At 40.2% G+C, this 21,691-nt stretch overlaps 1 protein-coding gene across 2 annotated transcripts in view; it reads left to right on the top strand.

The window, feature by feature from the left end:
* The window catches only part of ATP2B2 (ATPase plasma membrane Ca2+ transporting 2), a 197,845-nt gene that overhangs the window by 173,201 nt on the left and 2,953 nt on the right, over nucleotides 1-21,691 (top strand). The window contains exons 20-22 of one of the 2 annotated variants that reach the window (XM_033140769.1): nucleotides 2,026-2,133; nucleotides 4,682-4,864; nucleotides 12,899-12,985. In XM_033140769.1, coding sequence (XP_032996660.1) covers nucleotides 2,026-2,133; nucleotides 4,682-4,864; nucleotides 12,899-12,985 — 378 coding nt within the window. The remainder of the gene's footprint in view (nucleotides 1-2,025; nucleotides 2,134-4,681; nucleotides 4,865-12,898; nucleotides 12,986-21,691) is intronic. The other variant, XM_033140771.1, reaches the window with a different exon arrangement.

Genomic DNA, 21,691 nt, shown 5'->3' on the forward strand with positions numbered 1-21,691 from the left:
TGAGTGATGCCATGCTGTGCCATGCTGGGAGTATACTAAGTGGTAAACCTGAGTTTGCTTCTGTGAAATGGCTCTATCCCTGCTGCAGTCTATCCTCTGCTCTTTCTTATCAACAATCATTTGCTAATTTGTTCAAGAAGATAGACCTGTTCCACCTATCCTCTCATGTTCTCTCCTTTCCCTTGTAATAAGACTCCAAGTTGCTTTCTTGGCTATTTATTCTCTTGTTCTTCACCCCTTCCAGGCTAGATTTTGCTCTTTTCACTCCACTGAAGGTTATCAGGTTTTAAAATATTCTTCCCACCATTTTGTGATGCCTCTTTGTCATCATGATCCTTCTTCACTTCTCTACTGGTCTTCATACTGTTGATCATACCATCTCCTTTACTTTCTTTCCTCTGGACTTCCCTCATGTTTTTCTCTTCTTATTCCCATTCAATATTTCTAATTCATCCTTTGCTGTGTTATCATTCATCCGTTTCTACTCTGGTCATTGTTTGTTCTTGTGACTTTTTCTTCTACCATTGCATTGATTACCATCATCCATATTATTCTTCCTTGGTGATATCTGTTCCTATAGTCTGTGTCTGCAGTAGTCAATCCAGAATCTCTCCATAAAACAAATCAGCCTAATTGCTGTACCTAAGTCTATGTATTAGGGCACTGTCACATTTGCTCAACATCAAAATTTTCGGCCTTTTCACAGGCTGATCAACCACTTTTATGTTTTTCTCCCATTTCCCTTTTCCATGCTGCTCTCTATGTCAAGAACAACTTCCCCAAACTTGTTTATTCTGCAAAGAATTTATTGAATCACTGTACATACTTTCACCAGTCTCCATCACCTTTCTTGTTCTCCTTGCCAAATCCTCACTTTACAACTTCATCAATCTCCATTATCTCTCAGTATCAATATTTTGCCCTTATAGCATGTGCTTTAAATTTTCTGAGCCATGTCTATTACCGTATATACTCAAGTATAAGTCGACCCAAATATAAGCCGAGGCACCTAATTTCCCTACAAAAATGTGGGAAAGCTTATTGACTCAAGCCGGTTCACCTTTCCCACTGTGGTAGAGGAGGAACGAGCAGCCCAAAGCAGCCCTTTGGGCTGCTCCTTCCTCTTCCTCCTTTGCTGCTGTGGAGCTCACCCCGTCGCAGGGTTTCGAACCGCCATTCTTCTGATCAGCAAGCCCTAGGGCTCTGTGGTTTAACCCACAGCTCAATGTTCCCTTGTGTTATACAGAGAAGGCTGGTATCCTGTCCTGTTTAAGCAGGAGCCAGGGAAAGTGAGCACCTGTGGGGTTTTAATACTTCCTTAACTGATAGGCTTTCTGCCTTCTGGGGTCTAAGGTTTGCATTTATGTGAGCAGTTCAGGAATGGAACAAGCTGCCTGGAGAGAGTAAAGAACCACCATTCTTGTATACTTCTTAAGGAATGGTTGACTTGAGTATAAGCCGAGGGCAGCTTTTAAAGCACAAAAAGTGTGCTGAAAAACTAGGCTTATACTCAAGTATATACGGTATTTGATTTGTGTGTTCATCTCAGAATACCAGTTCCTATGGGGTCTAAAGAAAAGAAATTATCATTAGTAATAGTTGGAGTATGTTCAAAAGCTGTAATAGGTAAATATGGTTGGGCTTTATATAGCACTTATTCTGACAAGATCCCTCAGCAGTTATACACATAGTTGTAGAGAAAATGATGATAGGTACATTTCAGCCTCAATCCAGCAAAATTTAGTCATGACCAAGTCTCATCAGCATCACTGGGGGTTTAAATTAGTTGTGACTAACTTGCACCAATGCAAGTTATGTGGGCAGTTTCATTTGATTATGACTCATATTTTGTCTGTCACCCTCTTGCAAGGAGCAGAGAGTAAAATAATTAATGATAGCATTCACACCTGGAAAGAAAGCTTGTAGAAAAGCATCAGAACAAAAAAAAATGCATCTCTCTGTCCTCCCCCCCTTCTTTGATTAGTAATTGCACCTTTTATTTTTCTTTCTGCTTTCCCCTTGCAGATAGTAATTGTACAGTTTGGTGGTAAACCTTTTAGCTGTTCCCCTTTGGAGCTTGACCAGTGGATGTGGTGTGTGTTTATTGGATTAGGTGAACTTGTATGGGGTCAGGTAAGGACTACTTATTTTATATCATTACAAAGAAGTTCACACATTTTATAGTAAGGCTGCAATCCTATCTACACTTACCTAGGGATCTCACTCAGGGCTGTCTTAAATATATGCGGCGCCGGGGTGCAAAGATCCTCCTGGTGCCCCATCCCCACAGGTTACCCAGTCCCAGGTGCACAGGAGGGTGGAGCTGGCTGGTCACCTCAGCATCTTGCTGGCTCGGTTGCCCCCCAACTTGTGGCACAGAGCCGCCCGCAGCAGAAGAGCCCGTCACGGCGCTCTGACTGACAGGCGGGCTCTTCCCCAGACTCAACTCTTGGGCCCTGGACTCTCGGCCTGGCACCCCTGAGAGCCCAGCGTCTGGGTGCCCCCACCCCTAGCGCCTATGGGTAAGACGGCCCTGATCCCACTGAAGACAGTGGTGCTTACTTCTGAGGACACATGCAGAAGGATTGTGGTGTAAACAATTTTATTTGTATATTGAAGGTGGGTGTTGCAAATGACTTGACTAGTATTTTTTTTTAAAAAAATGTAATTGTCACTGACATTAAATTAAATTCAGTAAAGCATGTAAATGCTTCACATTCTTCTAGGGTTTGAAATATACATGAAGGCCGCACTCTGAATCCCTTTGTGGTTATGAGATTCACATTGCTGTCTATGGTTGATGGACCCTTATTTTATTTTATTTTATTGTTTCATCCCACCCTTCCTCAAATATGCTTGGGCAGCATACACAGACTCCTCCCATTTTGTCCTCACAACAACTCTGTGAGGTAGGAGAGGTTGAGAGTGTGTGTCAGGCCCACAGTAAACTACATAATCAGGAAGTAAGTTTCCACAGTTTAAGCCTAATAGTCTAATAACCACAAAACCTTGGCTCTTGAACGGCACAAGACTCTTTCATCACCCACAGCAAACAGTAAGAAAGCCCTGTTTTGGCAGAAATTCAAATTTTCTGAATTTCAACCAAGGTTAGTCGTTTCATTTATATTACTATTTCCAAGCTGCTTTTCTGCCCAAATACTTCCAAATGATACATAGTTGATTGGAGCTGCTATCAGATCCTGATAATTAACGTACTGAATGAAACTTGTAACTGTGCTGGAAAGCTAACGTTTCCTAATATCTTTCATATATTATCCTCTGTTAACTAATATATGCAAACTGTATCCTAAAATGTCCTCACCAGAAAAGGCTGACAGGGACATGAGTTCCAAGAAAGGCAGAGAAGTTCACCCTGCAATTAGAACATGTACAGTGAAGACAAAACACTTTAAAGCAAATGAGCCAGAATTCAAATGCAGAAGTCCATTATTTTCAGTGGAATTCATATTTCTAAAAGTCACACTTAAAATGTGACTTGTAAGGTACTTACGCTTTTGAATTCCCCTCCCCCTTGAAATTATGGTTGCAGTTTTCCTCTTACTCTTTGAAACCAATATTGAAAATCACAGTCATGTTGGAAAGTTTGAAAACGTAGGAGCCCTGCTGGATCATTCTCTACACCAGCTTCCTCTTCCCCACAGTGGTCAACCAGATCCCCAAGGGCAGGACATAGGGGCTTGGCCACACAGGGTCAAGGATGGCATACTTTCCATGCCTTCTTACAGATGTGCCCTGTGGGTCAGCACAGTGATTGCACAATTTCCTGGAGCCCTAAATTCAGTCTCTTGGAGTTCATGCCCAGTCTAATGTGTAATTTATTTTAAAGAACTTCAGCACATGTGCCCACAAAACAGCCTGTTCAGGCTGAATGTTCACTGGCATGTTATAAACATTACAACTCAGAGAACCACTTCTGTGGATAATAATATTTTATTTCTCCCTCTTCTAATCTTTTACCATCCCAAGAAAAAGTGATGAGATAAGGATGTAATGCCAGCTACATCTTCATGGACAGATCATCTGTAAAAGTTTCTCTATCTACACACCCCTCCAGGTCTCTTCATGGAGATTTCTAGACTCTCCTGTGCCTAGCCAAAAAAGCTGGCAGGGGGATGAGTGCCTAATGCCATGAGCAGTTTCCATTGGCTCGTATTAGTTGGGTTGGAATGAGGATTCTATAGATCTGTTTCCAGTCTATGCCAGTTTTGCAAGTTTTCATTCAGGTTTGTTCCATCCTGTTTCCATATTAAACTGCAATTTCACACAAAATACCCATGTCATGTTTCCCTCTGAGCTCTTTGATTCAGACCAGGAGGAGGAGACACCTGAGGATGAGCACGTAGAAGGAAAGAGGGGTGAGGCTATGCTGGAGAGCCCTCAAGACAAAGCCCCTATCTGCCCCCCCCCAGTTCACCTGGAACTACTGATGAGGCAGTAGACCCAGGACCTGCTCCTTCCCTGCCTGTTGAGATTGCTTCATAAGATGTAGAGTAGTACTTCATCCATCAAAGATCTTTGGGCTGAAGTGAATTCCTTGGCAAATGACAATATATTTTTTGTTTGTCCTCGGTTGAACTTGTAGTTTGTCTAATACAGACAAGATTTTCACATACTCTCTACAAACGGTGCTCATTGGCATAATTCTAAAACTTACTTTCAGGTCATTGCAACTATCCCAACAAGTAGACTAAAATTTTTAAAGGAGGCAGGAGGTCTTACATTAAAAGAAGAGGCGCCCGAAGAGGAGATGAATGAAGATGTAGAAGAAATTGACCACGCAGAAAGAGAACTTCGGCGTGGGCAAATCCTCTGGTTCCGGGGGCTCAATAGAATCCAGACCCAGGTATGTTGTGCTACAAGGTTGGGGATATATTCTCCCCAAAGCTGCTTTACATTTAGACAAAATAATTACATACCCTTAGTCCATATCGCAAAGCTCTATGTAGCTCTGATATGAGCAGCAACTGTTGTTGTATTCCGTAACAGGGAATGCTTTGCATATTCAAACCACTGAAGATTTGGAGGATTTCACAGTGCTCAGATGTGGACCTCCACAGGTGAATCAAAGCTTCTGTGAATTATTGAGAAGGACAACATCAAGTGGGCTTTAGCCCTGTTGCTTGGAGGCAGGAAAACATCACTCCCTTTTCCTGCCTTGCCTGAAGCAGACCTATAACTTGCGTGTGCTTTTCTGGCCTGGTTTAATTGTTTAGAAATGTGAGTCTTGAGTGTTGGATGAGCGTGTGAATGGTATGCCTCTATGCCTGTGTTTGTTCTAGTGTTTCTGTAGGTGTATTCAAAGCTTTTGTAATTTATTTTCCCTCTGTGTGTTTGGCTGTTAGTCCTCTTCTGTCTGTTGTGGCGTGACCATTGCTCCCCTGTAAACATCCCCCCCAATCAATTATTCACCTATTCCAAGCCAATTTCCCCATTTATTAATTGATAATTTGGATTCAGCCTTCCCATAATGGATGGTAAATTATTCAAAAACAATTGATTTGTTATAAAATTAATTCTGATTGGCCCACAAATTAATTTTAAAGCCTTAGCGCAGAAAAGAAATGTTTAACTCATTAACTTACTGAACAAGATTTGGTGCATTCTTCTTTCTGCCTCCTGAAATAAAATGCCTAAAGTTTTATAGAAGAGCTCTGTTGGGTCCTCAAGTGAGTTAAATATTCCATTGTAGTGATTATGTTGGCCAGCCTTCAGGCAATAGGAGGATTACAGCTCATTTGGTGTTGTCCTAATGGCCCCTATACGTTTCAGGTGTGGACAGCAGTCCCCCTTCACCAGTGTCTCTGAGCTTGGAGAGAAAATAGAAAGTATAAAGCACAGAAAGAATGTTTCCTTAACCTACAAGACATATACAAGTGAACCAGTAAAATCTGAAAGAAATGTATGCAAGCTTGCAATATAAACAGCATACTTAGCTCTGCAACTTTGCATTACACCTGGAAGCTACTGTGATGCATCAAACATTTCTGTGTTGCACTATCTCTGTTATAAGCATTCATAAAACAATAAGATAATCTTGTATTGTTTCCCAGGAGTTTCGCATGAGTATTTTTTAAACTAATGGATCCTTTGTTTTGCACCATCAAAAATTGATATTTTACTATATGCACACTGGTATATAGATAGATATATATGTCTGTGATAAACTCGAAATAGGGTTAACCTTGTTCTTTATCTTGTCAGCAAAACCTTTAGAGCTAGAAACTAAAAAATGTTTTTTCCATATGTAGTTGTAATACTGCATTTATTTTTAATTAGAAAAGTTGGGCAAGGCACCAGGATTCTACCTTTTTCTGCTTGTAAATTTTTTTTATTGTTTTATTATAATATGAGGAAAAGGCTATGCATGATAAATATATCCAAGTCAGTAGAAGAAAAAGATGGAAGCAGATTTATTAAGATTTGCAACAAAATCTGTTTACTAAAAAAATGTTTAAATCATGTGGGTTTCTTTTTTCTGCTCTCTGAATAGGGATGTTTGTCACTGCAGTAAAGTGTGAAGGTAGTACTAAAAATAGTCAGTTTCTGGAAGGACTATTTTAGTCAAAGCTTTGAAAAGATGTGCTCCCTATAATGCAATGGAGTAGAAGAAAAGGAAAATACTGCTTTGTAATGTCAAGGCACTTCGGGGGTAAAATTAATCCATCTTGGAAGGTTTCTTTTTGCAATCAGATTTTAAAAGCAATGTGGTTCTTTTAAAGCAAATGCTAGTTAATTTTCTAAAGCAGAAGATGATGTATTTTTAGGAGGGGGGCTGTGAAATTTTTTTAGTGCAAGAGAAAATTTTCTATAATCCCTTTTGATTTTTGTAAAGTTTGGTGCTCATTGTAGAAATAAAAAAGAATTCTAAAAGGAAGCAGTGAGATTGGGTCAATGGGAGTAGACCATAGAGCTGGATAAATTTACATTTTTCACTGTGTAAATAATTAAATGAAGATCTGCTCACTTGGGTTAGAGTAGTGATTTGGGATTACTCTCTGAGAGAGAAAAATATTTAATTATATGTCCAAGTGGGGGGCTATTATCAGCCCTAAGTTATCCTCTAAATGTGAATTATTTTCTTCCTGATGGCTGTAGGAGGAGTATTGTCTGTTGACATTTCTGTCAGGATGTCTTTCTGGTTGTGGTGAGTGTAAACAACAGAGAGCAAATGCTGCTCTTAGTTCCTCTTGTAGATTGAGAAATATCCTTTAGTTCTATATACTTTTACCTTCATGATCCATGGAAGATTCTTGTTGTTTACTGTTTAAACCAAAATAAACAATAATGATGTTTTCTTGCTAACCAACACTGTTCACTTTCCTTTCTGCTTAGAAGTAGATGTATTGTGAAAGGCTTTGCTGGTACGTTCCCTGCCAGTTGGAGTCTGTGACTGCCCCGCTCCATGCCTCCATCATGTGCTCATTTGACATCAACAAGCCATTAATTCAGAAAGAGTTTTGCAAGCAGCTCCAGTATATCCACCGGAGAGTTCCCATGATGTTTGGAAAGTTCAGATTAGTAAAAGAATTACTGCTGGGCAGTTACTCTCAGGATGATGCATCTGGATGCCCCAGTTCAGATAAGCAGAACACCCAAATGAATTAGTACACCTCTACTGCATTTTACAGGAAATAATCAAACAAAGGATTTATGTGAAGATTAGGTTGATAAGTTTCCTGGTGAATGGAGGATTGATAGAAATCCTCCAATGCTTTATACACTTCTGGAAATATGGGGAGGGTGATTGGAGCACCTTTCCCAACTCTTTGATTTTTTTCACTCAATGTGTACATCTAGTGTGCATCAACTGGCCACTTATTCTCCAACCGTCCCCCCTCTATGGGGGAAGATGGAACTTGAAGAGGTAAACCCCCAACCCTCTGGTTTACATCAAGGTGGAGTCTCTGTTCTGTCCCTCTTCTGTGTACCCTTTTACAGGAGAGACAATAAAGGAGTCCTGCACATCAATATTCAGACCCCCTTTTTTCCTCCTGTCTTCCATTATAGGAATTGAAATGACAACACCACCACCTTATCCCAACACATTCCCAGGAAATTCTCTCTCTCTCTCTCTCTCTCTCTCTCTCTCTCTCTCTCTCACACACACACACACACACACTTTGAATAGCAGGAGACAAAAACAGGAGAAGTGGGTTAAAGCTAAAGTCTGTGGCAGATCTTGCGCTTGGATTTTATTTGTTCATCTGTTTAAACTTTGTAAACAGCAGCCTCTGTTATATTCCAGTTTGAATAACAATATTGTTAGCTAAGAGATTGGATCACGATTGGGTTCATATGTAATGAGAAACCATGTTTTCCTGCAATGTGAAATAACACTTTACTTGAGTGCCTTTGGTTGTGTGCTTTCCCCTCTTCATATCAGACTTAGAAAACTGATTTGTTTAAATGATGGCTAGTAAGAACAAGACAAGGTTTGATTGTGGCTTGTTCTTACAAACCATAGTTGCTCAAATTTGGATAGAACTGCTTTTAGTTTAAAAGTAAAAGTGGAGGGTGTCAGTCTTTGCCTCTGGCACACAAAAGAAGTAAAGGAGGAGCACACAAACCCAAGGATCATATAGTGAGGAACCATAGTTTCATGTTGCATCAGAATCAGCCTTTTCTACCAGCTTTTTCCCATATCTACATATGGAACAAATTAGTAATTTTAAGGCACAAACTAGGAGACAGGAGGGGAAAAACTTCAGATTACTCAATTTTCTTGCCAATTTGGCAAGATTGATTTATCAAGTTGCCATATTAGAGTAATAACCAGCAACTTTCATCACCAAAGTAGTCTTGAATGGCATTTTAAGAATTTAGTGCAATAGCTGAAGGGGAGGGGAAAATTAAGTTTTCTCTTTTGAAGAGGTACAAGGGCTTTTACCCAAAATTCTATTCATGCAGGTTACTACTATAATATAAATGAATATAATATCCAGTTTCCTTTAAAATGTTTCCTAGTTTGTCTTCAGTTCTTTCTTCTTCAATACAGAACAGGTGATACCTTTTATATTATCTCTACTGCTTTCACACAGAAGGCAAACTTTAAACTTGCTCTGCCTTCAGAATACCCATTGTTAGGCTTTCTAACAGATGTTTTCCACTAATTATTCAGCAAGTTGGGATGTTTAGGTATGAATACACCTGTGAAATCTTAGTGCTGTTGTGGACAGTAAATTCTGATCTTTCTATATTTACTTGAAATTGGTTTTTGATTGTTTTTTAGTCTTAGTATAGACCTATTTTATAATATGATTGAAGAGCAGGTAAAATTGATTGACTGGATTTTCAGAATGCCACATACATGATAGTTTCTTAACAGGGACTCTAGAAAGCTTGCTAAATTGTGCCTGTTGGAGTGTGCATCAGGTTGCATTAGAATATTTCAAGCCAGAATTTGTATTCAATTCTACTTAAAAGGATTAATTTAGTCAATTAAGTACCCCTTAATATTAAGAATGCAAATTATTGTAGTCAAAATAGATTCTTAGTGAATGCTGTTCAGTAATTTATGAGCCTTTGGCAAATTTGCCAAAGAGACACTGTGGCCAGTTAGGTAGTGAAGAATCTGGGTCCAAAGGTATAGTAAGTTTGTATATATACTGCATTTTCCAAAAATACATTTGTACTCAAAGCAGTTCACAGAAAACAATCTAAATACCATAATGGTACAAAGAAACTATAGCACATAATAAAAGATACATTATCACTCCAAGATAACACGTCAAAAAGTAAGCCTAAATCTTATCAATCTTATCAATAGGTCAGTTAACAATGTTTAATACCTTAACATCCTAAGGTAGCCCCACGCTAATGGCATTGGTTCAGGACACCAGGCATCCATATTAAAGACTCAGCCATTGTAGATTAATAACTACATTTCTCAGGGTTCTTGATGTCCAAGAGAAGACCATTTCAGGATTCAAAGTGGCAGGGAAGATGAGGCATATTACAGGGAAGCCTCCAATTTTTCATTATTTATTTGTTTTAAATATATACACTCCACTTTTCACCTGATCTGGGTCTCAAAGTGACTTTCAAAGAATCAAAAATTGCAATTTATAAAATTTTAAACAATGCTGTGTGCTTGCTAGTGTGGCTCCATCAAGGCTTTGGATTTGTGGTTCATTCACTTTCAGTTGTCCCTTCCTTGACCAGATAGAATTGTTATGCCCAGGATATAACAGTTTGTGATGGTTCTACCAAATGAAATACAGCATGGCTTCTCCAGAACCATGTGCCAGATCATGTGACAACCTGCCCTATAATAAGTAAATACTGGGATGGATTCACATAGCTACATGTCCAAAGGAGCTTTGACTTGTGTTTCTTGAACAGAAACCTAAATGCTGAATGGCAAAGTTCTTTTGAAATGGAAGAGAGTTTTTAAAGAAGATTAGGATAAAGCAGTAGGTTTGTGGCGTGGGAATGGATATTTACTGTTGAAAGAATAGAAATTTAAAAATGTACTGGGCATGCCTTAAAGGACATATCTGCATCCAGACACAGTACAGTACATATATCCCAGCCCCACTCTACTTGTGCTTTAAAAGTTACAGAATGTGGATGAGGAGGAATCCAGTTTTAATAGATAGCTTTGATGTTCTTATGTGCATTTTAATGTTCCAGCAAGTAATGCACACAAAGATGCATTCTGCTACATGTGGATCTCCCTAACTGCTTCTTAGTGACAGTCACAAATGTCCCAAGTAAGGTGCTCACATAGGTGAACATCATACCTTGAACAGGATTGGAGCAAAGACAGCTCTGCGCAGTCTTCTGAAAGCAAGGCTCTGTTTGCCCTGATCCCATGAGCCTAACATTTCCTATGAGCCCAAAGATGAAGAAACATAGCTTTGAGCAGGTGTGCAAAAGAAAGCTGTTTCAGCCCCTGTTAAAGCATCAAATGTGACATTCGTACTAATACTAGGTATCTTTGTGATACCTTGATCGGTATTCTGTGACCCATTTGTGTCTTATTGAGATGTATGTAAACATATTCATCCTAAGGTGTTCTGATGTAACACCTAGTCTAAAAACACTAGTATTGTGCTTTCCGTTATATTACAAATGTTTTTGGCTGGAGAGTTTGCAGCAGGCACAGTGGAAAGTCCACTTCACTACCATAACCCTTAATGGCAATCACAAGTGTGTGTGTGTGTGTGTGTGTGTAATTGTATATTTGCCAAAATGTCTGTGACAAAGTATTTATGAGAAGAAATGTATCAGCTAGAGATGGGTGACCTACCCAAGGCTTGTGTTGTAATGATTCAGAAATAAGCTAAGCCGTTTCCCCTAAAATCAGGAAATGATTCTGCTTGTTTCCAGTACATTCTGAATTTGGATGGGTCTTAGAATCCCAGATCTCTGGCTGTCAAATGACCACTACGTACAGCCAGGACAGCTCTCTCCAGACTGTGAGAAAATGTTGAGGTTAAACGGGCCTCCCAGGAAGGAAAAGCTATTGTGGGGTGGGCTTGGAGTAAGAGGATCATTTCCAGTAGTATAGCCTGTATAGCCTGTTTAAAGGTTGTGGGGCAAAAATTGCTTGTGGTGAGGAGCCTGTTTCTTCACCCAGGGGTCTTCTGCAGAGAGTGGATTTCCTCTCCACCCCCTGCAGCCAATTTGATATAATTGTGTAATATCATGCCTAAGTATTTTAATTGAAAGAGAAGAGTATGTCAAGGATTATTATTATTTTTTGGCAAGGTTTGCATTATGAACTCTTGAAGCCTAACTTAGCCTGTCAAGCTTTGCTTTCATATCTAATACATCTAATATCCACATTTGTTTTCCTAGCAACATAATATGTAGCAGTATAATAATACCTAACATTTGTATAGCACTTTCAAATGTTCAAAGTGCTTAACGTGTTATTTCTGGTTGTAATCTTTACAACAGACCTTTCAGGTAAGTCAGTATTGTCCTCCATGGAACAATCGAGGCTGAGAATGGCTTGAGTAAGGTACCCAGTGTGTTCAGGGCAGAGGTGATATGAAAACAAGAGACTTCCTGGTTCATACTCTGCCCTGCCATGAGGTCCTGTGTGGCAGGTGCCTCAGAAGAAAGATCCTGGGTAAAAAATGATACTTTCAACCTGGATGGATGCAATTTGGATCTTCTACTTGGCTCCAAAATGTACAGGTGTACCCAATACGACGAATTAGTAAATTATTTGTAAATGGAAAGCTATTTCACTGTGCAACTTTCATAATCAGAATCATTGTTGGTGAATGATGAAAAAAGAATGAGGTAATTTTAATGTGGTTCAAGTACATATGAAGTTTTAGGTTTACCTTTTGACTATTATGATTCCAAAATGGTCAGAAAAGTGGTTCATGTGGCATTTATTGTTCAGTACTATTATTTCAGGCTGCAATCCTATACACACTTATCAGGCACTAAGCTCAATTGAACTGAATGGTGCTTTTCTCTGAATAGGCATGCATAGGTGTAATTATTTTTTTTTAATGAGATTGGATGTGTCTGAATTTCTTTCCTCTCCTACTTTTTGAAGAAAATCTACATGGTAATAGATACAAGGGTAATGAATATCTGCAGATGAACTCCATAGTAATGTCTGAAATTAATTTATTATTAAAGCCCAATAATAACACAAATGTGTACATAACAGTTTTTCTTCTAACTACCATGAAATGAGCTGGCAAACTGTCAGTTGTGCTGCCTAACATTGTTCTGTACAGAACCTGCCTGTCTATTCTAAATTTTAAAAGGGGCTTATTTTATTCTGACCTTGAAAACGGAAGCACTATTTGTATGAGCAACTGAACTTGACTAGAAAATATTGTTCCTGTGGGTTGCAAAGCTCTGTCCGTTCGTCAAGCAACTTGTCTCATTCTTTCCTCCATTACAGATCGAAGTAGTCAATACTTTCAAGAGTGGCACTTCCTTTCAGGGGGCTCTCAGGAGACAATCCTCCGTCACAAGCCAGAACCAGGATGTAACCAATATTTCTAGCCCTAGCCACGTTTCGTTATCCAATGCTCTTTCCTCTCCTACCAGCACAACTGCTGCGGCGGCTGGGCGTGAGTGTGTATTCTTAATGCATCTGATTACAGAGATGCCAACTTATCTAGCAGTCATTCAAGACTGGGCCATTCAAGATTATGTCCCTTTCCCACCTCTTATATTCCAGAATAAGTCATATAGTTGAAATATTGGCACACCACAGTGGCACTCTTCCTTACAGGTCTCCATTTTCAGAAATAGGGTGTGCCTCTATAAAGCCACCTCCTATGGAATGAATACCAATTTCTTTCTTTTCTTTTTTTGTAATGAAAATATCTCTATATGATAAATCTCCTCTGAACAGTTCACGTGTTCACATTTCTTCTTAGATTTTAAACTGCATCTCCTGTTGCCTCATCTTTCCAAGGCTGCTTTGCTTTATAAAATATTGGACTAGATTTTATGCAGTAGGACAACACTTGAAAACACATAAAGCAGGATTCTTCTCACACATGCTCTGAGATAGTAAATTGTTCCCAAACCTATTATCACACCCATTTCTTTAATACTGTTATCTATGCAGTTCACTACTGAATGCCTAGTATACTTCTGGTTGTATCTAGTGTTGTGCCTCCACTGACGGAAGACTCTTTGGTCCAGTGGAGGCTTTTATCAGTGGAACAGGGAAGGAGACTATTTTTGCCAATTTACTTCCCACCCTTGCAACCCCCCCCCCAAACAATGACACTGTTCCAAAGTTCCCCAAACTCCCTGGGGAAATTTTTATGGATGATGTGGACTGCAGGGAGGAGTGTGAACATAAACTTAATTCTCCTTTCTGAGGATGAAAGCTATAGTTAGAGCAAAGAGCCTTCCATCTTTGGATGCAATCCTATTCAAATAAATAGCAAAACGTTTTACCCTGTAAAAAAAAAGTATAAATAATCAACAATCAAATTAAGATGTAAAGAATTTCCTATGTGTGCACCATCCCTAAATGTGTTCCATCAGTGAAGAGTAACATAATAGATACTACATATTTAAGTTTAGTAAATATTAGGATTTAATTAGAACTTGTTTGTTATAACTGGGATGTGTTATAAGACAGTCTCAGTGTGTATTATAAACAAGTAATGTAAGGGGTTTAATAATTAGTTTTTTATGTGTAAAGACTTTGTATCAGACCTTGAGAATGTAATCAAGATTCATGTGTATTGGAAGATGTGTGTGTGTGTGTGGACCTACTTCTGAGCACCAGCAATTAACATTTGAAGAGTTAATTAACCTAGGTAAACATCCTAAGTGTATACCAGCCTTTAATCCTAGTCAATCAACTAGTGTTGATGAAGTCAAACAAACTCCTTTGTTAGTGAGCCTGGGGGAATTAACCATAGGTACTTCAGCGCATGGGTCTAACTCTAAACCACAGAGCCTAGGGCTATCTGATCAGAAGTTCGGCGGTTTGAATCCCCATGATGAGGTGAGCTCCCGGAAGCGGTAAGCCAGCTCCCTCGGCCAGTAAAGCGAGATGAGCACCGCAACCCCAGAGTCATCCATGACTGGACCTAACAGTCAGAGGTCCCTTTACCTTTATCTTTACTTCTGCGCATCAAAAGTTCTAGCCATTATAATGTGATTGAGTAAGACGGCAAATAAATTAGTTAAATAAATAAATAAATAAATAAATAAATAATTTATATTCTGCCCATCTGATTGGGTTGCCCCAGTCACTCTGGGCGGCTCCCAACAAAATATTAAAAACACAATAAAACATAAACCATTAAAAGATGGTACAAGGAAGCAGACAAGGAACTATGCTTGCATATGCCCTGGAGACCAAGATGGCCTGCAAATCAAAAAGGAGGCTGGTGATTCTGCTGTAAGGATAAGGTGGCATTTTGAGGTGCTGTTGCTGTGCACCCCTCCATTGAAGGCTAAATGTTGTATATATGTGTAAAATAAACCATGTATCTTAAAACACTACAGCCTCTGCTGTGTCTGAACTCCCAATGGAAACACGGTCCTGGGTCACCCCCCAGGGGGCCCTGGAATCTTGCTACCACTCAGCAAAGATTGGGGTGGCATGTAACACTGGTGTCAGAAGTGGGTTCACACACACAATCCAATACACATGGATCTTGATCACATTTTCAAGGTCTGATAAGGCTTTACACATAAACACGAATTAAACACTACAAACCCATTACAGCATAATTATTCTTATTTTATTTAAATGTTTTTATTTATTTATTTATAACCTACCTTTATCCTGACAGAGACTTTCAGCAACATACATTAAAAGCAATTAAAAGCCTAAAAACACAGCTACACAGGCAGAACTTACAGCTCTCACCCCACTAAAGGAAGCCACAATGCCACCCTTCAAATTAAGCCAAAAGAACAGGTAAAGAGAAAAGTATTTGCCTGGCACCTAAAATATATAGAAAGATAATAATAATTTTATTATTTGTACCCCGCGCATCTGACTGGGTTGCTCCAGTCGTTCTGGGTGACTTCCAACATATATAAAAGCATAATAGAACATTGCACATTAAAAGACTTTCCTATACAGGGTGTGCCTCTCTGGGAGAGTTTCCACAAGTGGGCAACCACTGATAATATTAATGTGATAAATATGTGCCTTTAACAAAACTACTCGACTTACAATAAGACTGCTTCCCTTGCCAGCTATTGCGTTCACATTATCTGTGGTAGAGGAACAAGTATAAAATTTGCATGCATAGTCACATGAAAGTTGTTATCCCATAGTTACTCTTTTTCTGCAATTGCATTTAACTACATTTTAAAAAGGCCGTTTAAACCATTTAAGGGACACAGGTGGTGCTGTGGTCTAAACCACACAGAGCCTAGGGCTTGCCGATCAGAAGGTCGGCGGTTCGAATGCCCATGACGGGGTGAGCTCCCCTTGCTCGGTCCCTGCTTCTGCCAACCTAGCAGTTCGAAAGCACGTCAAAGTGCAAGTAGATAAATAGGTACCGCTCTGGAGGGAAGGTAAACAGCACTTCTGTGCGCTGCTCTAGTTTGCCAGAAGCAGCTTAGTCATGCTGGCAACATGACCTGGAAGCTGTACACTGGTTCCCTTGGCCAGTAACGTGAGATGAGTGCCGCAACCCCAGTCGGACACAACTGGACCTAATGGTCAGGGGTCCCTTTACCTTTAATAAACCCCTTAAACATTTATAAAGAGTTTTGAGGCAAAAATGAAATAGTTATGCATGCATGTTAGAGCCTTTGACTGTTTTTTTTAAACCAGATTGCACTAAAAAAAATTGGGCAAGATCCAAATTCACACCACCACGTGCAGCTTCACTTTTCCTTTCTCTGCTTTTCTGCAGCCCCAGCCCCATTCTTCTCCTGGGGGGGGGGCGTGTCTTCAACTCTCTGGCAAGAAGGAGAGAAAGGATAAGTCCCGTTTGTGTGAATAGAAGTCTGTCATGCAAGTGGGCTGCTGTAGTTGAATATCAGCAAACCTTTCTATGCAACTAGCTGGTCATATGTTCCAGTAACTTTAAAAAGCAGGTAGGAACCACTATATAATAATAATAATAATAATTTATTATTTATACCCCGCCCATCTGGCCGGGTCTCCCCAGCCACTCTGGGCGGCCTCCAACAAATATCAAAATACAATACAGGGTCACAAATTAAAAACTTCCCTAAACAGGGCTGCCTTTAGGTGTTTTCTGAATGTCAGGTAGTTGTTTATTCCCTTGACTTCTGACGGGAGGGCGTTCCACAGGGCGGGCGCCACTACCGAGAAGGCCCTCTGCCTGGTTCCCTGTAGTTTTGCTTCTCGCAGTGAGGGAACCGCCAGAAGGCCCTCGGCGCTGGATCTCAGTGTCCGGGCTGAATGATGGGGGTGGAGACGCTCCTTCAGGTATACAGGACCGAGGCCGTTTAGGGCTTTAAAGGTCAACACCAACACTTTGAATTGTGCTCGGAAACGTTCATATAGGATATGAAACCCAAGGAACTGCATACGCCATCCTTCCATGCTAATGCCATTGCGATTGATACTCCCGCTGTAGCTGGCATTGGAAGCTAACTCTACTTGCAGACTCGGAGCATGTAAAAATTGCACATTTTTCTTCCACCTGTCATTTAATCTCCTTTATCCTTCTGTTCTAACTTATTAAAAGATAACATGCTGCTGCTTTAGTTTTAAAATTTTAGCTAAGAGGTATCACTATATACATTATAATGCTACATTTTTGAAATTAGATTTGGAGTCACATTTTCTGTAAAGTATTTTGGTTAGGTTGTTGGTTGTGCAAAGCCATACCAATGTGTGATACTATAAACTGAACATTGCCGTGACATTGCTTTTTTGGGGTTGGATAGGCTTTAAATATACTGCTAATTTTGAACTCCTTTAGCTAAGATGCAGGGTTTTTTGGTTTTGGTTTTTTGTTTTAAAAACAATCTTCAGCCACAGAGAAAAAGGAGAGAGCTTTTATTTCTCTTCATAGTCCTTCTAGCATTAAAAAGAAGACGATTACATTATGGGACACTGCCCCACAGACCCTCTACAGTTTGTATCTCTCATCCCAGTATCATTTTCCTCCCCGACTTTATTTTCTTTTAGGAGGGAGGAAAGGGATTTAGGAATTGAGCATAGATGCTTTTGATGTACATTTACACGCACAAAGTTTCTGTAGTCTCTGGCTTCCATCACAGTGTCCCATTGTGCCAGAAACGGTTTAGACATGCTGTCCACATGACCCGGAAATCTGTCTGTGGACGAACGCCAGCTCCCTTGGCCTGAAAGCAGAGTTGAGCGCCACACACCATAGTTGATTTCAACTAGACTTAACTGCCCAGAGGTCCTTTACCACACCAAGCAATGCCTCATGTAATACATTCTGTGGGTGTGAGTGTGCAACATCTTAGGATCCCCACTGCATGTAAAAGAAAGAAGAAAGCACTGGGTTAGTGAACCTCATCCTATCACTAAGTAACGCACAATTCATTGTTTCCCATGAAATTGCTAGCAAACAATGATTACGGTATGTAATCTGCATTGTTTTTTCATTCTTTTCAAAATATGTTGAGAGTGGAAGGATTAATGGCACTTGTCTGAACTACTACTTCCATATGATGCTCATGCCATTGCTGTAGTGTATTGGCTTGAAAATACAGCACCTACACAGTGATGCCAGTTCATGAAAACGCCCCATGTACATTACTGTACTCTCAAAGTCCTCTTGCTGATGTGCCATTGAGGGTGAAATGGCCCCGGATATTTTCAGTGCTCTGAACGTATTTCAAAATGAAGGGAAGTCTGACTACAGTTAAGTCAACACAAGACTTGCCTTTGCACAACCACATCCTTAACTAAAAATAGAAGCAGTTAAACCTAAGAGTTGGCATCTCTTGGCAAAACAGAATTCGTGTTTACATTTATAAACTAACCGCCTTACTGTCCTTTCAATAAAATTGCAATATTTGCTTTTGTAGTGCCCAACTCTCTACTTTCTGAATATTAAATGTGTTTGTTTTCCCAGAGGGCTAGAGATCACTGGACAAAAGGGTTCAGCAGGAGAGAGTGAAATAAAAAGAGGTTGTGAGTCTTTAACCTTGAGCCTGACAATGAATGTGAACCAAACTCAAGATACTTGGCTTATATGAAGCCAGGTAAACATTCGAGTATAAGCCCATATGCTACCTACTGTAGTACATCTGAAAACTGGTCCTGCATATTTAAATGCCATTGTACTTAGGAGTGATATTCTATCAGGGTGGTGTTTTGTTCTTCAATGGAGGTAAAAATCTGCAGTATCTAAAAATTGTATTTATTTATCTTTTCTTTGCTGGATGCAAATATCTATGTCTCACTTTCAGTGTGGGGCAAAATTGAAGCACTTTTTATTACAGCAGCAGAGAAGAAAGAAGTGGAAACTTAAAAGCCATGTCAAAATGTCCTGAAGTGTTGTCCTTAACCCCACCCGTAATCCCGTGTTAAGAGCAGTTCATTTTTTTCCTGTTGTCTTCATTCCTGTGAGAAAAGAGAGCTGTACATCATCGTTTATCATCTCTTGGCATTGTCCGTTTCATGAACACTGTCCATTACATGATCGCCATGTAGTTGATATCTATTTCTGGCATGTCCCTACATGTACATGGAAAGCAAGCAGACATACGTACATGGAAAGCAAGCAGACATACATACATACAAGTGTCATTAAAACCTGCCTATATAAGGAAATACCATGAAAGGCTACATCTTTAATCCTCACAACTCTCAGTTTAGTAATCTAATTAAACCAGGCACCCCCAAACTCAGCCCTCCAGATGTTTTGTGACTACAACTCCCATCATCCCTCGCTAACAGGACCAGTGGTCAGGGATGATGGGAATTGTAGTCACAAAACATCTGGAGGGCCGAGTTTGGGGATGCCTGAATTAAACTATATAGCATTTTATTCCTTTTAATTTAACTTCAGGAGACCCTAAGATATTGTTAGATTCCAACTACCATAAGCCCCAGCCAGCATGGCCAATGATCAAAGGCATAGTTCAGCATGCAACAGAAATTTGTGAGTTACCCTTCCTTAGGACTCCTACAGAATCACTAAACCTCCCCGCCCCCCTCCCACCCAGCTCACAAAGGAGTTTAGAAGTATGGCACTAGCACATAAAATATTTTTCCTAATGCGTCCTTCTTTTTAAAGTTCTCAGGTCAGAATCCCAAATTATTCGGAAACAGGCTAGGTTCATGCTTATGCCTATAAGTATCTTCTACTTGAAGAGATTGTTGATCATAGTGATTTAGACAGTGTATATTACTTCTGAGAAGAAGGACTGCTTTGGTAAATGGCTATATAGGGAATTGTCTTATAACAAAGTCATGCCATTGCGCCAGTTCAGGGGTTGGCAAGGTTTACCTTGCCTGGGCTGGTTCACTTCAGCGGAGATCCCTCCATGGGCCGGATCGCGTGTGTGCATGAGCACGCGTGCCCGTGATTTCCGGCGTCTGCGCAGACATGATTTCTGGCTTCTGTGTCTGCGCAGACACAATTTACAGTGTCTGCGTCGTCACAATTCCTGGCGCCGTGAAAGTGAGTCCCCGCGCTGTGCAATGCTGGTTTAGTGCAGTGCGCGGGGACTCGCCAAGTGGGTGGCTCGGTTTGGAGGTGGCTCGTGGGCCGTTTAAACAACCCCCATGGGCCACTTGCGATCCGTGGGCCTTAGGTTGCGGACCCCTGCTCCAGTTAGTTCAGTATTGTCTACCCTGACTGGCAGTGGCTCTCCAGTTATAAAACATTATATATGTAAGCTATATACATATGCTTGGTCCAATCCTGTATTTTTATTTATTTTTAATTTGTATACCCCACTCCTTGTTGCAAACCCCCAGGGTAGGTGACACATGCAAAGATAAAATATCAGAATATTATGTCACAGTCCATAATGTGAGATTCTAAACGGGACGTTTCCAGAGAGTGAATCACTGTTGCCATACTATCATTATCCTAGAATGGCTGAGCTGGTGAACTAGTCAGAGCTGGAAATCAGCCCTCTGTGCCACTGAAGCCACCTGGGCCTGCAGGGGCAAGATAGAACAGGCTTCCTTCCCATAGGAGTTGTGTATCTCATTTTGCCACCTGAGGCAAAAGGGAAAGGTAACCCCCCACCACCACCACTGCCCTCCTGCTGCTGAAGCCTCCCTACCTGGGGTATTCAGTGGTGCTCTTGAAGCAGCATCAGCAATGGTGGGTTCCATTAAGATTTGGTCAAGATCTCACAGTATTGTCAATTGAGCATTTCCATCTGTTGTGGACCATAACTGGCACACATTATTTATTTACTATAATGAATATAATTCCCCTCTATGACATTGACAGCTTACAGCGTAGAATGATAAAATGCAATTTAAAGACACAAGACCTCCAGCGCAAAGAATAATAAAAGTAGATAAATTGTGGTTCAGAACCAAGCATGTGCTATGTTGGATACGTGTAATCTGTAGTCAGAAGGTACATGAGACTACCGCTTTGCAAAAGCTAAGGTGGTTTGTGTATGAATGTTTGAGGCATCCATGCCAGATTGTTTTTTCATGATGGAAGAACGGTGGGGTGCAAATGTCAGAAAACAAATAAAACACTCAAACACTTCTAAAAGGCCCCAGACATTTAAAAATATTCACCCGTTTTCAGGTGAGAATCCCTTGCTCAATGCATTTGCTATTAGTACCTCATTCAGATTAGCATTAATACCTCACTCATAATTAGGAGAAAAATAAAAAGCTCAACAACTCTAGAATTCATTTATAGTCATAATACATTTCCCAACAATTCACATACTTGCCATTCTGTTTTTTCCTTGCGAATTCTTTCCTTCAAGAAATCCTGTCTTTTCTCACTAATAACATAGTAGAAGCCTCTGCTTTGGCAAGAGCCCACCAGGGAAGCCACTTCTGGAAGGAATCTACAGTAGAATGCTCTCCTGTTTCTGGTCACGGAGAACTATTTGTCCTTTGCTGACTCAGCAATGCATCCTGCTACTCCTTCAGCTCAGTGCAGGCATAATTAATTGGTGGGCCATCTGAACATTACTTCTTTTAAGTATCTGGCTTTCCCATGTTCTTATGGCTTAGTGATGGAAAGGCAAGAAAATATCTTGACATAACTAAATGGACATCACGTACTGCAGATGAGGCATAAAAATGTACCACCTT

Source organism: Lacerta agilis, chromosome 2 (assembly GCF_009819535.1).
Source record: "Lacerta agilis isolate rLacAgi1 chromosome 2, rLacAgi1.pri, whole genome shotgun sequence".
Lineage (NCBI taxonomy): Eukaryota > Metazoa > Chordata > Lepidosauria > Squamata > Lacertidae > Lacerta > Lacerta agilis.